Source organism: Sus scrofa, chromosome 16 (genome assembly GCF_054392235.1).
Source record: "Sus scrofa isolate SSC_HxYL_T2T_F1_AM1 chromosome 16, Sscrofa_HxYL_maternal_Yorkshire_Landrace_v2.0, whole genome shotgun sequence".
In the NCBI taxonomy this organism is placed as follows: domain Eukaryota; kingdom Metazoa; phylum Chordata; class Mammalia; order Artiodactyla; family Suidae; genus Sus; species Sus scrofa.
The window spans coordinates 57,420,131-57,434,791 of NC_139398.1; the positions used below are offsets into that span (position 1 = coordinate 57,420,131).

General features: G+C 40.6%; 1 protein-coding gene across 49 annotated transcripts in view; it reads left to right on the plus strand.

The window, feature by feature from the left end:
* Positions 1–14,661, plus strand: part of MAST4 (microtubule associated serine/threonine kinase family member 4) — a 589,108-nt gene that overhangs the window by 509,237 nt on the left and 65,210 nt on the right. For 26 of the 49 annotated variants that reach the window (XM_085002340.1, XM_085002344.1, XM_021076753.2 and 23 more), the window contains 4 exons: positions 1,940–2,018; positions 8,737–8,894; positions 11,352–11,427; positions 13,297–13,506. In XM_085002340.1, the coding sequence (XP_084858466.1) occupies positions 1,940–2,018; positions 8,737–8,894; positions 11,352–11,427; positions 13,297–13,506 (523 nt within the window). Of the gene's footprint in view, positions 1–1,936; positions 2,019–8,736; positions 8,895–11,351; positions 11,428–13,296; positions 13,507–14,661 lie in introns of all 49 variants that reach the window. The other 23 variants (XM_021076752.2, XM_085002345.1, XM_021076748.2 and 20 more) reach the window with 1 other exon arrangement.

Consider the following 14,661-nt stretch of genomic DNA (forward strand, 5'->3'; position numbering starts at 1 on the left):
CTAATAAGAACATGTCTCCTCTTGGAGTTGTTCATTCATCTGAAATATGTTCATTGATACCTGAGGGAAAGGAGAATTAATGACTCACAAAGCCAAATCATGGTGGGGGAAATTGTGTCCCTCACTCTTTCCAGAGACTAGTTTCTGATAATTGCTATTAAATGGACTGAATAATTCTTTGAAAATCATATTCTTTTCTTACTTTTAAAAATCAGAGGTGTTTCAAATAGAAAGCACAGCCACGGGTTCTTAAGTCTTTAATAACTAGCTGAATAAAATAGGACCACCCGTGTCCATTTAATTGATGGCCAGATGTTTCTATGAGCATGTGCTTAGAATTATTTTCTTCTTCAGTCTTTTAACATTTTCAATTGTTGAACATTATTTTTAAAGAATATGTGACTTTTATCTGGCATATTTACAAATATTTTACTTCTTTTGAAACAAAACAAAACAAAACAAAAACATACCCAATTCAGTTGTACTCCAGTCATGGTCACAGAAATGACAGGTAAATTTTGATAAAATCTTAACTCTTTTTTTGATGTACCTTTGTGATTTGTTCCCCTAAGTTTCCCCATTTTGTCTTTGTGGACCATTTGCATTTATAGGAGGCAGTATTCATGGTGGCCTATGATTGTATTCTCCCTTGACTATAATTTAATTAGCTAAAATGTCAGTTTTTTTACATAAACATCTAATTCTGACATTTCTCAAATTGATGTCGAATCCTAATTAATTCCTTGACTTCCAGTTAATGTGCTTGTGTTTGGGAAATTTGGTCCACTCTTATCTCTCTCTTTTTGTAAGTCTTCCTATGATGCTCCATCTAAGAATACAGTTTAGTGCTTTATAAAAGTGTGTTTTTCCTCTTTTCCCTGTGGCAGACGTGAGTTTGTTTCACAATGTTACCTGGTTTTGAAGGCATAGTCCTACTCAAAGTTGCTAATGAAATAATGGTTCTGGAATGCCCGAGACTTCAGAACATCGACTTTCTGGTATCCCCTTGCCTTAGCAACAGTGTTGTCTTTATTTCTTCAACAACTCTTCTGAAACCCTTGTAATGACCCTAATTCATAAACAGAGTTCAACTCAGAAGCTATCCATCCTGTTACTGTTTAGAGATAAAAAAAAAAAAAAAAAAAAGAAACACGCTCTGCTAAGACTCCTGATAGATTCGCCTCTATGACTGGGGCAGGTTAACTCGTCTCTTTACATTAGATTCTATCACTAGTAGAGAATTTCCATTTTCACCTCCATCACTGGCCAGAGCTGGGCTGCATACTCATCAGCTCTGCAAGAGGCGTTGGCTGGCACACTTTATAAAGCCAGGTCATGTCAGAAGGTAATAGCTCTTAAGAGATTCTAAGCGCAGGGTCAGTCACTTTCTTAGTGCCAAAGTTATTTACCACTGAAGGCTTGAGCCGGCCGTGAGCCCCTTGATCCCTTCTTCGCTAGGTGTGATGAGTAGCACTGTTCCCTTGAAAATAATAAAGTGGAAAGTCATTAAGATGCAGTGGGAATCCCCACAGGCTCCTGAACCTTGCGGGAATTCAGGCCCTTCCAAAGATCATGGCCCGGGTTATCAGTTTCCAGATAAGAGGGTTTTTCCTCCCCCCTTTCTGTTTTTATTCATCTGGATCTGCTGAGTCTGACCGATGTAATTATCCCTGGTATTCATTTTGTCAAAGGGTATTAGTGAGAGATCAATAATATGGATCAACCCATTCACTTTCTACTTGTTTGGGTGTATTGATTCAGTTTAAATAAAAGTCAACCTGCTGTATAATGTTTGTTTATTCTGGCCCTTGCTGAACATTTCCACATCCTCATTGACTGTGTTGGTGTCATTTGTTCTACTAAAAATACTCAGTTTCCCTTGGGTTCCCATGTAACAGGACTCCAGTGTTGGCCTAAGCTAATCTCACTTTCTCAGCAGGACTGATGGACGCCGCTGGTCCTTGGCTTCGCTCCCCTCCTCTGGTTATGGGACAAACACGCCCAGCTCCACGGTCTCTGTAAGTGCCTGACTTTTCGTCTCTCTCACAACCCCAGTGCTCTTACGCAGGCAGTGCTTTCTCTGGGTGTTTTCTAGTAGTAAGAAGATAAATTCTGCATGCCTGCCCCCTTGGAATAGGTTCCACATCAAATGATGAGCTGACAAACATAAAGAGGACATAGTCTTTGCTGCAAGCTTTTATACTATGGTGCACAAATTGAGTAGGTCCCAGAATCACCAGTTGGGAGGAGATTGGGTGTTGCATTTGAAAACCATTTGGTGTACGGGGGGGTGGGGGAACACAATCTGGTTTTATTGCTTTGGTTCCACATCAGTGATATTAGTACTGAAGATGCCATTAAACTTTGATGGCGTGGGTCTTTTTTTCTTGTGTGGCTTAGATGCAGAGTTTTGTTTTTTGTTTTTTCTCCTTCAAAGGAAAAAAAATGGCAAGCCTTAAATTTGTGCCTTCTGGATAAGAACTTTCTGTTAAGGAGAGATGAAAAGAACTTAGTAGCAAATTAAGATAAATAAAGAGACAGGAAGAAACCATGAAAATAGGGTAGAGGAAGAAGGATAGATACCCTTATGGCAAACCACAGCATTTCAACAGGGGCCCTCACAGTTACTGGGAGTGAATCATTGGGTTAGAGATATATATGCTGTCTCAGTTTAATTTGGTGTTGTTGGAGGACATCTGTGTCTTCAGAGCTTTAGAAGCTGGTGCTCATTTAGAAGGAGCCTAGTACATTGTACATGTTCAAGAAATACCTATTGGGCTATTCTGAATGCTCTTGCACCAGCCAGGATGTGGATCTGATGATTCTAGAGCCCCTTTGGAGTCATTTCCATGTCCATTTTGTCAAAATCTATGATTAATAGAGTTCCCGTCATGGCACAGTGGTTAACGAATTGACTAGGAGCCATGAGGTTGCGGGTTCAATCCCTGCCCTTGCTCAGTGGGTTAAGGATCCGGCGTTGCCGTGAGCTGTGGTGTAGGTCAAAGACGCGGCTCGGATCCTGTGTTGCTGTGGCTCTGGCGTAGGCTGGCGGCTACAGCTCCGATTGGACCCCTAGCCTGGGAACCTCCATATGCCGTGGGAAGAGGCCCTAGAAAAGACAGACAACAACAATAACAACAACAAAATCTGTGATTTGTTGCAAAGGAGTATCTATTTTTTATTTTTCCCATAAACTCCAGGACTGTGCTAAGCATATAGGTTCAGCACTTAAGAATACTTGAATTGAAAAGAAACTGCAATTAAATTGATAAACTTTAACTGAGATCACGCACGCCTTATATTATGTTTCCAGAATTCCAGATGCAATATAATGTGTGTTTTCTAGAGAAAAAAAGTGAATTGTTAAAATCAGCTGGATTGTTTTTTACCATCTCCTTAGAATATTTTATTGAGGAGGATTAATTTATTTTTCTATTCATTATTCCATTTTGTTGTGGTTTGTGAGTTTATTGTCCATTTATATCATTTTTGCAAAACAACCTGACAACCTTGAATAGTTTCAGTGGCACCTCAGCCTCACATCAGGAAGGGATGCTTAAAACTCCTGAGTGGCTTCAGTAGATAAAACTGTCACTAAATAAGAGTAAAGTCACCCTCGGTTTTTTGTGTCAGTGAGCATCACTGCTACTGGCCCGTAGTTTAGATGTTGAAAGCGTGGGCAGCCATGGTGTGAAAATGAATGCTAAAACTGATTGACTAAAAAGCAAAAAAAGAGTAATTACTTAACTTTTATGTGACGTTCTTCCCTAGACTCATGGGCATCTCCAATTAGAATCCAACTATCAGTAAACAGAGTAGTTGGCCCTTTGGTCTATGGCTTTTGCATACAAACTTTCACTTAATCCTCCCCAGGCCCCCCCCCCTTTTGTGTGTGTGTGTGTGTGTGTGTGTGTGTGTGTGTGTGTGTGTGTGTGTGTTTGCTATTTCTTTGGTCCGCTCCCACGGCATATGGAGCTTCCCAGGCTAGAGGTTGAATCAGAGCTGTAGCTGCCGGCCTACGCCACAGCCACAGCAACGCAGGATCCGAGCTGCGTCTTTGACCTACACCACAGCTCAGGGCAACGCCGGATCCTTAACCCACTGAGCAAGGGCAGGGACTGAACCCGCAACCTCATGGTTCCCAGTCGGATTCGTTAACCACTGCGCCACGACGGGAACTCCCCAGGCCCTGTATTTGTGTCATGTTCCTTGACTCCAGATTCTTGTTATTTTAACTGTATCACCTTGCTTTCCTCTTCAGTCAGATTTCATTGTAGTTTGGATACAGAAATTCCTCTTTTGCAAGAAAAACAGGGGAGAGAAGAGGGTCTTTCTTCTTTCCACTCCTAACTAGCAAGGTAGACATTATTTTAAAAAGTGAATTGAAGGAGTTCCCATCGTGGCTCAGTGGTAACAAACCTGACTAGTATCCATGAGGATTGGGTTTGATCCTTGGCCTCCCTCAGTAGGTTAAGGATCTGATGTTGCTATGAGTTGTGGTGTAAGTCACAGATGCAGCTCAGATCCCACGTTGCTTTGGCTGTGGTGTAGGCCGGCAGCTGCAGCTCAGATTAGAAATGCTTTGAAAATACAGCTTAAGTTTTACAGATAATTGTCGTTAGCTGGATTCCAGAATCACTAATGCTGAAATATAAACACATCTTTATCTTTTGGGTATTATGGAAACTACAAAACTGGCAACTGTTAAAATGCTCTATTCTGAAATTGGAAAGATTTAGTCATATGAAGTTAATCAGTCCTTCCAAAGAATATTTAGTATTGCAGTTTCTCTTAACTTTAAATTTCATAGTTAAAATTAATTTATGGAACTTTTCCAAGATAAATTCTGGTCAAAAATTTTCTTTTTAATTTTAAAATAAGTAATATGAAAGCATAGCAGTAGGAAGATGTCCCATATATTTCTTACCAGGTAAATTACTTTCTGCTGAGGGAAAGAATGGAGATAAGAATGTAAGTACCTATAAATATAAAGTGTGACTATAAAATAACTTTTAATAATAACAAGTGGAAAATTATGCATGCATATGAATACTGTCCTTTGCAAAATGGTTGTCTTGAGAGACTAACTGCTTATTTGAATGACATCATCACTCGAAGCATTTTCAGAGAACTCTTCTAATTGCCTTAAGAAGTAGAAGCACAGTTTTTTTAAATTAATCTTCATTCTTTGAAAGTGGATTTGATTTATGATGTAGGCAGAAGACCTACAAACAGGTTGGGTGATTTCCTGGCAGATTTCCTGGCACCAACTGCACTTAGAGAACATGCTAGAAATATAAAGTCGTGGGACTCAATTTATTGGGAAACTCTCAAACTAATTCTTGAAACACTGCAAAAGTTCTGTTTCGAGGATGCATTGACCAGCGGAAATATCTTCTCTGTAAACATATGAGGTGCTGAGGACAAGCCCACAACCTGTTGTCCTGGCCAGTTCTCCTCTGGGTCCGTGATCTCTGCTGCGGCGGACCCCTGAACATTGGGGGCCCTACTTGGTACCTTTTGAATCCCTGGGCCATTGTGAGGGCCACACTTGTTCCCAGTTCCACAGACTCATCCTGGCTGCCTTGGGTTTGGTGTCACCCTATTCCCGGTTACACTGTGCTGGTTCCAACTGAGATGAAGACGCTTTCTCCCCAGAGAAGCCCTTTACCTCTCATTTCTCTAACACTGTTAGAATTATAACACTTATCCCATCCCATCATTCATTTTAACATATCCCCATCAGTAACCCCAGGGCGCATTCCCTAAAGAGTTCAGTTATATGGCTAAATACATGGTATAACCACACAATTTTCCTCTTAGAGTTAGCACATATTAACAGTTTTATTACATTTGCTCCCACTTAAAAAAAAAAAAAAAAAAAAAAAAAAAAAAACCTTTAAAAAATATTATGGAGTTCCCATTGTGGCTCAGTGGTAACAAACCAGGCTAGTATCCATGAGGATTCGGGTTCGATCCCTGGCTCCGATCAGTGGGTTAAGGATCCGGCGTTGCTGGGAGCTGTGGTGTAGGTCGCAGACAAGGTTCAGATCTGGTGTTGCTGTGGCTGTGACGTAGGCTGGCTGCTGCAGCTCCGATTGGACCCCTAGCCTAGGAACTTCCGTATGATGAAAGTGCAGCCCTAAAAAGAAAATAAATACATAAATACATAAATACATAAAATATTAAATATAACTAAATCCCCTCCCACCCAGTCTCTTTCTCTTCCCTTCCTCCACAGAGGGAACCACCCCCTGAAGTTGCTTGTGTCCTTCCTGTGCAAGCACAGGTCCTTAATACCTTACGTGAAACTATTGAGCCTGGTGTGTTTGGAATTAATTTTCACATTTTAGAAATGTAACATGATCCTCCCTGTCCTGTACATAACAACCCAGCAGCAACTGGGCCAGCAGCTCATAATCAAATATATTAATATTTCTACGGCAACCTGAATCAACATTCACACTAAGTGGATTAAGTACATATTTTCACTAGCTTTCCATTAGTTCAGTTGATATTTTGCCACCAGAAAGGATTACTGTAAACTTATGAATAAACTTCCGGGTTTGGGAGTTTTGAAATCTTGAGTACAGAATTGTGGAAATTGATTTACTGTTGAGACATATGTTCAAATTCTTAATTCTGTTTTTCTCTTTGCTAATTTCTTATCTTTGCTTTTATCAATGCTGCCTCTTTCCTGCTGGCGTTGATTTTTCTATTCTTTTATTGATTTCTTGACTTAGTTTTTGTGTTTTAATTCTTTTTTTTTCATGGTGACAGTATTTAAGACTATACCTGTACTTTGTGCGTAGAGCTTTGGTTCTCCCCAGATTTATGAGGCCATTCCTACAAATATCCTGGCAAATCATTGTGTAGAATTTGACAAACTCATTCTACACAATGTATAAGAATGCAAAGGGCAACCAGTTTTGAAAAAAAAAAAAATTGGAATGCTAACCTCCACTTATTTCTAATTTTAAAATATATATATATATATATCTATATATATATATATAGGAGTTCCCATTGTGGCTCAGTGGAAACAAACCAGACTGGTAACCATGAGGATGCAGGTTTGATTCCTGGCCTGGAGTTGCTAGAGCTGTGGTGTTGGTTGAAGATGCAGCTTGGATCTGGTGGCGTTGCTGTGGCTGTGGTGTAGGCCGGCAGTTGTAGCTCTGATTAGACCCCTAGTCTTAGAACTTCCATATGCCACACATGTGGCCCTAAAAAGCAAAAAAAGAAAAAAATCTTTCTATCTCTCTATGTGTGTATATATATACATACATACATACATATATACACATATAGATATAAAACATTTGCCCTTTGTATAAACTGTTGTTTAAAATCTGAAGAAAATGAGTAGAAAACATAGAATTGACATGGTAAATAATTAAGATTTTGAAAATACTTCCTGTATTTAAATTACTTTAGTTTATAGAAATAAAATACCTTGTGAAGGAATTAGTAGTTTAAAAATTTCTTAACTGATTTTCTTATGTTTTACAATAAGGGTATTGATACTTTATAAGACATAATCATTAAAAATTATTAAAAAGTCAAAAGCAGAGCTTTGTTCTACCTCATCCGTCTCTCTAGTAGTGTTTTCATTTTTATAGTTTATAAAATCTCATTACATTGTAAAAATTCCTCTTTGTCTCAGTATGTTTAATAATTTCAAGGTAGAAGGATATTTTTAAGCTTTACTCATTAATTTCTAGCATTACCTCCTTGTGGTGCTGCAGTGTTTGTGAAGCGTGCTGTTAACATGGCAGATTTTTTAAAAATAAAAAACCCTACTAGAACAGAATGTTCCAATGAAGGGTGTCTTTCAAAATATGCTTATCCTGTGTTTACACTACGCAAACACTTCTGATCTCTTTTGTTAAAATTGCTTATAGGGTCCACCTTTCAATAAACCATACAAAAGGGCAGTCACTTTACTTTATGGTTATATATTTTTCAGACTAATTAAAAGCGGTGTTTTTTAGCCACTCACCTTTTCTACCTTACTTTGCTCCAAGTGTTGAGTGACAGTTTTCAAAGAGCAAATCTACATTCAAGGGATAAAAAACTCATCACCACTGAAGCTGTTTCAGAAAAAAAGAAAAGAAAGAAAGAAAAATGAAAAAGCATAAGCTAAAGAAGATAGAAAAAAATTTGCAGTTTTTAAACCAGGGGTATTTGTAAGACAAGGATCTTCTTCATCCCCTCCACTTTTTACAGAGGGCATATATTGATGGTACAAAGGACAACATGCTTTGTAAGAGAGACCCATTACCTTCTTTACGATTATATATCCTAGAATTCATTCTACGTCTTTTACCTAAAAGTGACAGTGTTTGGTTTTGGCAAGTGGTAGAAGTGAGGGTACCACACTAGAATGAGAACTGATCTGTCATTGAACACACACAAATTCTTACTCCGTTTGTCACTTCGTTGCTCTGGCTTTGACTGGGTCCTGTCCATTTTTAGAGCCTGGGTTTTCTCCGGAGAATAAAACTATCTTTTGGGGAAATTATCTTATAGACAAACGAGTTGAAACGTGGAAGCCATTTTGACCTCCTAGAGACAACATCGAGGTATACATTTAGCCACTAGCTGTTGTAATTATAACATGAAAAGGAAACCGTATCAAATGGTGAGATAACAAAGTATAGTGTTGTGATCTCCTATTCTTTTAAAGAATTTCTTCTGGAGGTAGTTCTAAAACCTCGCTTTGGTTTGTTTCAGTCATCCTGTTCCTCCCAGGAGAAGTTGCATCAGTTACCATATCAACCAACACCAGATGAATTACACTTCTTATCAAAACATTTTTGTACCACTGAAAGCATCGCCACGGAGAACAGATGCAGGAATACGCCCATGCGCCCCCGTTCCCGAAGTTTGAGGTATGTAGACCTGATTGAAAAATTTCAATTAGTTGGATAAGCTCTTTTCACCCATTTCAAGGGAAGACTTTGTGTTCTCTAATTCATATACGTGTTGATTTATGAACTACTATGACTATAGTGTTATTTCATTCCATCTACCCATGATATCCTGAATTACCATTGAACAGCATCTTTTTCTTTCTTTCTTTTTTTTTTTTTTTTTTTTTTTTAGGGCTGAACCCAAGGCATATGGAAGTTCCCAGTTTAGGGGCTGAATCAGAGCTACAGCTGCTGGCCTACACCATGCCCACAGCAACATGGAATCCAAGAGGTGCCTGCGACTTATACCACAGCTCATGGGAGCACTGGATCCCCAGTCCACTGAGCGAAGCCAGGGATTGAAGCCACATCCTCATGGATACTAGTCAGATTCATTTCTGCTGTGCCACCATGGGAACTCCCCGAAAGGCATCTTTCCTTTTTTTTTTTTTTTTTTTAATTTTAGGCCAGCATCTGTTCCATATGGAGGTTCCCAGGCTAGGGGTCCAATCGGAACTACAGCTGCCTGCCTACGCCACAGCCACAGCATCACAGGATCCGAGCCACAGTCTGCCATCTACACCACAGCTCCTAGCAACGCCAAATCCTTAACCCACTGAGCAAAGCCAGGGATCGAACCTGCAACCTCATGGTTCATAGTCTGATTCCTTTCCGCTGCGCCACAATGGGAACTGAAAGCCATCTTTTTATTTTTCTCTTAAATGCTTACAATTTGCTAATTGTTGTGGGAGCAGTAACAATGATGAACTACAGGGACCCCCTAGAAAAACTAGGCATTGGACCATCTAATAATGGCACTACATAATCTTTTCAGAGGGAGAAGCTTGGCTGATAAGGAGGGACAGCATGTTCAAATTCACATGTGGAATTCAGATTCCGTATTTTGGAATTCTGCCCGCCATCATTTAATCTTTCTTCCCATCACAAGTCCCACTTTCTCCAGGATTTTGAGTGAGTTGTTAGGAGTTTCATCCCTTGAATTTTGTGGATGCCACACAGTCTGTTTGATACAGAGCAGGGCCAGCTTCCTTTTGGCCTTGTCTCAAAAAATACCAGATGTCACATTTGGGTTCTTCAGGAAGCAGACCTAACACAGAGACCAGGGTGTTTACTAGGGGTTGCACAGCAATTATACCTGTGACAGGGAGGGGAGGAAGCAGGATTGGGCAGAAGAAGTTTAGCTGCAGCCTTGCCACAGGGAGCTCTGGAGATGACACAACCCTTCAGAGCTGTCCTTCTGGGGGCCAGAGGGCTCTTCCTTTGTATCCCTGCCTCAGTCATGGGATGTGGTACCCTGGGAATGACCGAGGCTTGGGTGGGGGGGACTCTGGAACTGAGGCCACCCCTGAAGGGACTGACAGCTGCAGGCTTCTGCAGTCTCCATGGCTGAGACTACAGGCCCTTCTCTGCTGGGGAACAGGGTAGGCCGTCTCTGGTCCTCTGGACTGTGAGAGCTTCCTGCTACCGAATTGATCCACTTTGATATATTTCAGGTTTATTATAAAGCATTGTTTGTCAAGTGTTCAGTTGAACATCAAAGTTTGCTGAGAAGGATTTTCCCTTTGCACCTTTCTTGTTTAGTGTCAGGTCCTAAATATAGCCACATTGGATAATTCTGTTAGACCCTTTTGAGATATAGAATAAGATCAATTTTATGAATTCATTGAAAACCATCTTATTCTACCACCTGGGTGCTCATTTTGGTTTTATGAAAGGAGTCCCTAGGATGCCTAGTACAAGCTGCTCTCTCCTCTCGGGAATACGAAAGCTCACGCTGAGGCCGCCCAACTCTGTAGCGCTAGAAAGAGGCACAAGCCTCATATGGAAATAAAAATGCACAGTGTATGAAATGCCTCTCTTTCATATTGTACGCAGTGCCTGCCTCAGCATCTCAAATAAACATTTGCTAGGCTAGAAAATGGATTTCAGTGGTGACACCTGTGCCATGGAACACTCTTAAACCTCTTCAATGGTACGTGGCAGAGCGCAGGTGTAGGATAAAAGTGTGAAATTATACAGTTCAGCGGGCCCTAGATGTTGCTGTTTGTCACTACCCTGTTTTCTTTTATATTGCAGTTCATTAATTGGTTTCTAGAACCACATAAGTGCATGCTGCATACAAAATAGAATTGCAATTGAAGACTATGTTTTCTGAACTTTTATATTGCAGTTATAATTAATTTGTGGTATTCTACTTCTGGAACTTTCTTTTTTGAATCCAGCGCAGGGTTTCTTTGTGTCTGTGTATATGTGCGTGTGTGACCTAATGACTAATTTTGTAGTTTATTACCTAATATGCTTTTCTTACGAAGGTTGCATATCGTACTTTTGATGCAACCAATTGTTTATAAATAAAAAGCTTATTTTCATTTCATGCTGTGGCAAGTTTAAAAGGGTAATTTGCTTTGCTTGCAGCCCTGGCCGTTCTCCCGCCTGCTGTGACCATGAAATAATTATGATGAACCATGTCTACAAAGAAAGGTTCCCGAAGGTAATGAATTGAATTGAAGATGCCTAGCATCTGAACAGACGGGCAAACGTAGGTTTAAGCATCTTTATGGTGGTTTTGTTGTGGGAAGTAATGGTCCAGTCCAGTAATGATTTGGGTAAAACAGCAGCACCACCTTCTTTAGAAAGATAAAAGCCCTAAACATTTCCAAAAGCTGCTGAGAACTTCCTGCTCATTCTGTGGGCTGAGCTGGCCCTAAAGTGAATTCCCCTGGTTGTCCTGCCCACTGGGCCATCCTGTCCCGGGGAGGTGCTGGTGAGGGGCGGGGTTGGGGGGGTGGCATTGGCTTCGAAAGGCCTTTAGTTTCTGCTGCTCCTTTGCACCTACCTATTCTGGGCCTGCTTCTGTATTGTCCAGCAGTGACTGTTTCTCTTTCTCAGAACCTGGTACATTGGTATATGTCACGGAAGTCTTTTACTTTTTTCATCTAATTTTTCTTTTCTGTGATCTCCAATCTCTTTAGCAATTAAAAGTTTAACCCTCTTAAGTGAGACATGAAGGTCCTGTTGCAGCCTTCCCCACTAGCGTGGCAAACAGAACCTGAGCTGAGCCAGAGAGGCCTTGCAGAAGGGTTGCTGCCGGATGCCCTGGCTGCAAGGAGCTGCCCTCTGACAGGTCCCCTTATTTCCATTCCACCGCTTTTGCACTAGAGGGTCCCTACCCATTTGGGAGAAGCAGTCTCTCCATTTCGCCCCGATCCCCCCGCCCCACCTGTGTAACCCCAGGCAAGAGAGCAAAAGGGAATCTTTGGTTTCATAAATCAGGAGTAGAGTACTTATTCCTTGTAATGAACCCAGCATTGATGTCATTGATTCAGGCCGTTTTAGCTATTTATCATATGTTACTTGCTCACCAGGGAAACAAATTCTGACTATACTAGTTAATACTGGTTAGGACTTTAGAAGGGAGCAGGAGGCAGAAGGAATCTTCCTGAATATACAATTAACAGCACAAGCAAGGAATGTTGATTAGGCAATCGAGGAGCCTAGAGAATGAAATTAAAGTTGGGAAGGAAATGTTAGACTTAGCTTACCGGGGGAACCCCCTTGGCCTTTTGCCCATGATGTAGCTTTTTGAGAAAGGATAAAGACGGTATAAGTCCAGTGTATTACAACACAGTCCAGAGAACAATCTCTTGGCTCACCCTGTGGCCCCCTAGCCACTGTCTTGATCTTTGAGTAGATGCAAACAGAGCTACAGTGTTTGATATTTTTGGCAATCTGTCTCAAAGAGCCCAAGATCTGAAATGAGAGCACAGCAGTTCACAGATATGGAGTGATTTGAAGACACTCACATAGACCATTTTACATTTGATAGGGCATAGAAAAAAAAGTAATTATCACCCTGGGAGATTCAGTTTCTCTTATCTACCTTAAATCTTTTCTCCACATGGTGAGTCTTCTTTTTTTTCAAATACATTTTGTTTTTTCAGAGCCTTTTTAGGTTCATTGCAAAATTGAATAGAAAGTACAGGGGCATTCCCCCAACTCTCTGACCTAACCCCCTCAAACACATACCACCCCCTCCCATCAACATCACCCCACCTCCCACCGCACTGGTCCACTTGTTACAACTGACAAACCTACGTGGACACGTCAATCACTCAAAGTCCATCATTTACATTCAGGTTCTCACTTGGTGTTGTATATATTCTGTGGGTTTTGACAAATGTGTAATGATAGGTAGGTACCATTATAGTATCATACAAAAGTGAGGCTTCTTTTAAATTTCACTTCTGGGGTTCTATTTCATAATTTGTGGAGGTCTCTGAACACGCTAGGTAAATGTGATGATGGAGTTGTTTACATGTATGTTGTCTTACATCCGTGTGTGCACGTCTTCCCTAAACAGGCTACAGCTCAGATGGAGGAGCGGCTAAAGGAAATTATCACCAGCTACTCTCCGGACCACGTTCTTCCCCTAGCAGATGGAGTGCTTAGTTTCACTCACCATCAGATTATTGAACTGGCTCGAGATTGCTTGGATAAATCCCACCAGGGCCTCATCACTTCACGATACTTCCTTGAATTACAGCACAAATTAGATAAGTTGCTCCAGGAGGTATGGACCCCACACCACAGAAAGTTTTCTGATTTGTTATGCCTTTCCCCTGAAAAAAGAAATTTTTTACGAGAGCATTTGCTTAACAGGTTTTAACCATGAGATGGAGTTCATATTCCAGGAAATCCAAGAAGAAGAAGAAGAAAAAGGAAAAAGATTGCTACTTGCTATAAACTGATGCTGGTCAACATTTAGAGTAATAGAAAGTTAATGTAATAACCTCTACAGGAACCTTGGGACCCACCAATCTATGGCTCTAGGATAAGTGGATTGTGAAGGATTTTGAAACAGTGATCCCCCCCCCCCTTCTTAACCATAAAGTTATAAATTGCCTGACTGTATGTGTGTTATTTGATGGTGCTATCTAGTGCTAATATCTGGAAAAGCTAAATGGAAAATCGCTGGTTTCTTCCAGGCCCTGTGTCCTATTAATTAACCTGCATATGGTGTGGGGTAGTAAATGGCAACTTATATTTTCATTAGTGTCAGTTTTTCTTCTAACAAAATATCCAATTGCTGAAATGATAGATAAACACAGGCCCCTGTCCAGGCCTACCACTTGCATGCCTAGCTCCTGATAACACCCAGGACAGGAAGGGAGTGTGCACAATGGAAGAGAATTAGGGCATAATACTGCCATTCTGACTGAAATGGATCAGCCACAGCCTACAAGTTAAACCTGTTTAGCCTATATATTTGGATAGATTGTATTTCTGTATCTCATCAGCATGCGTTATACTCATGTAAATAAAATCGTAGGTGGTTTTCTCTAAGCATGATTATGTAAATAATTGCATGGAACTGAAGGAAAATATTGGCATCCTAGTTTCCTAGAAATCCATCTGTCCTTGCTTGTGCCGTATTTACTTGTGGCAAGATGAGTCGATCCCTCTAGGACTAGCAACCACTAATTTTCCTCCTTTTCCCATCTAAACCTCACAACAGAGCTTTCTATGCTCCGTCCTTATTTCTCACATTTCAACCTCCTGCAGCCCACTAAGGCCGTGTTTCTCAGACTACCTTTGAGTGAACACATTGTTTTAGGGTTTTGTTGTCAAATTTCCAATTTGTCATGGACCCACTCTGCTGTCAGTTATGATGAAAATTAATTTACCTCCATGAGATGCTTCTTCCTTAATTCCACACTTCTGTCCC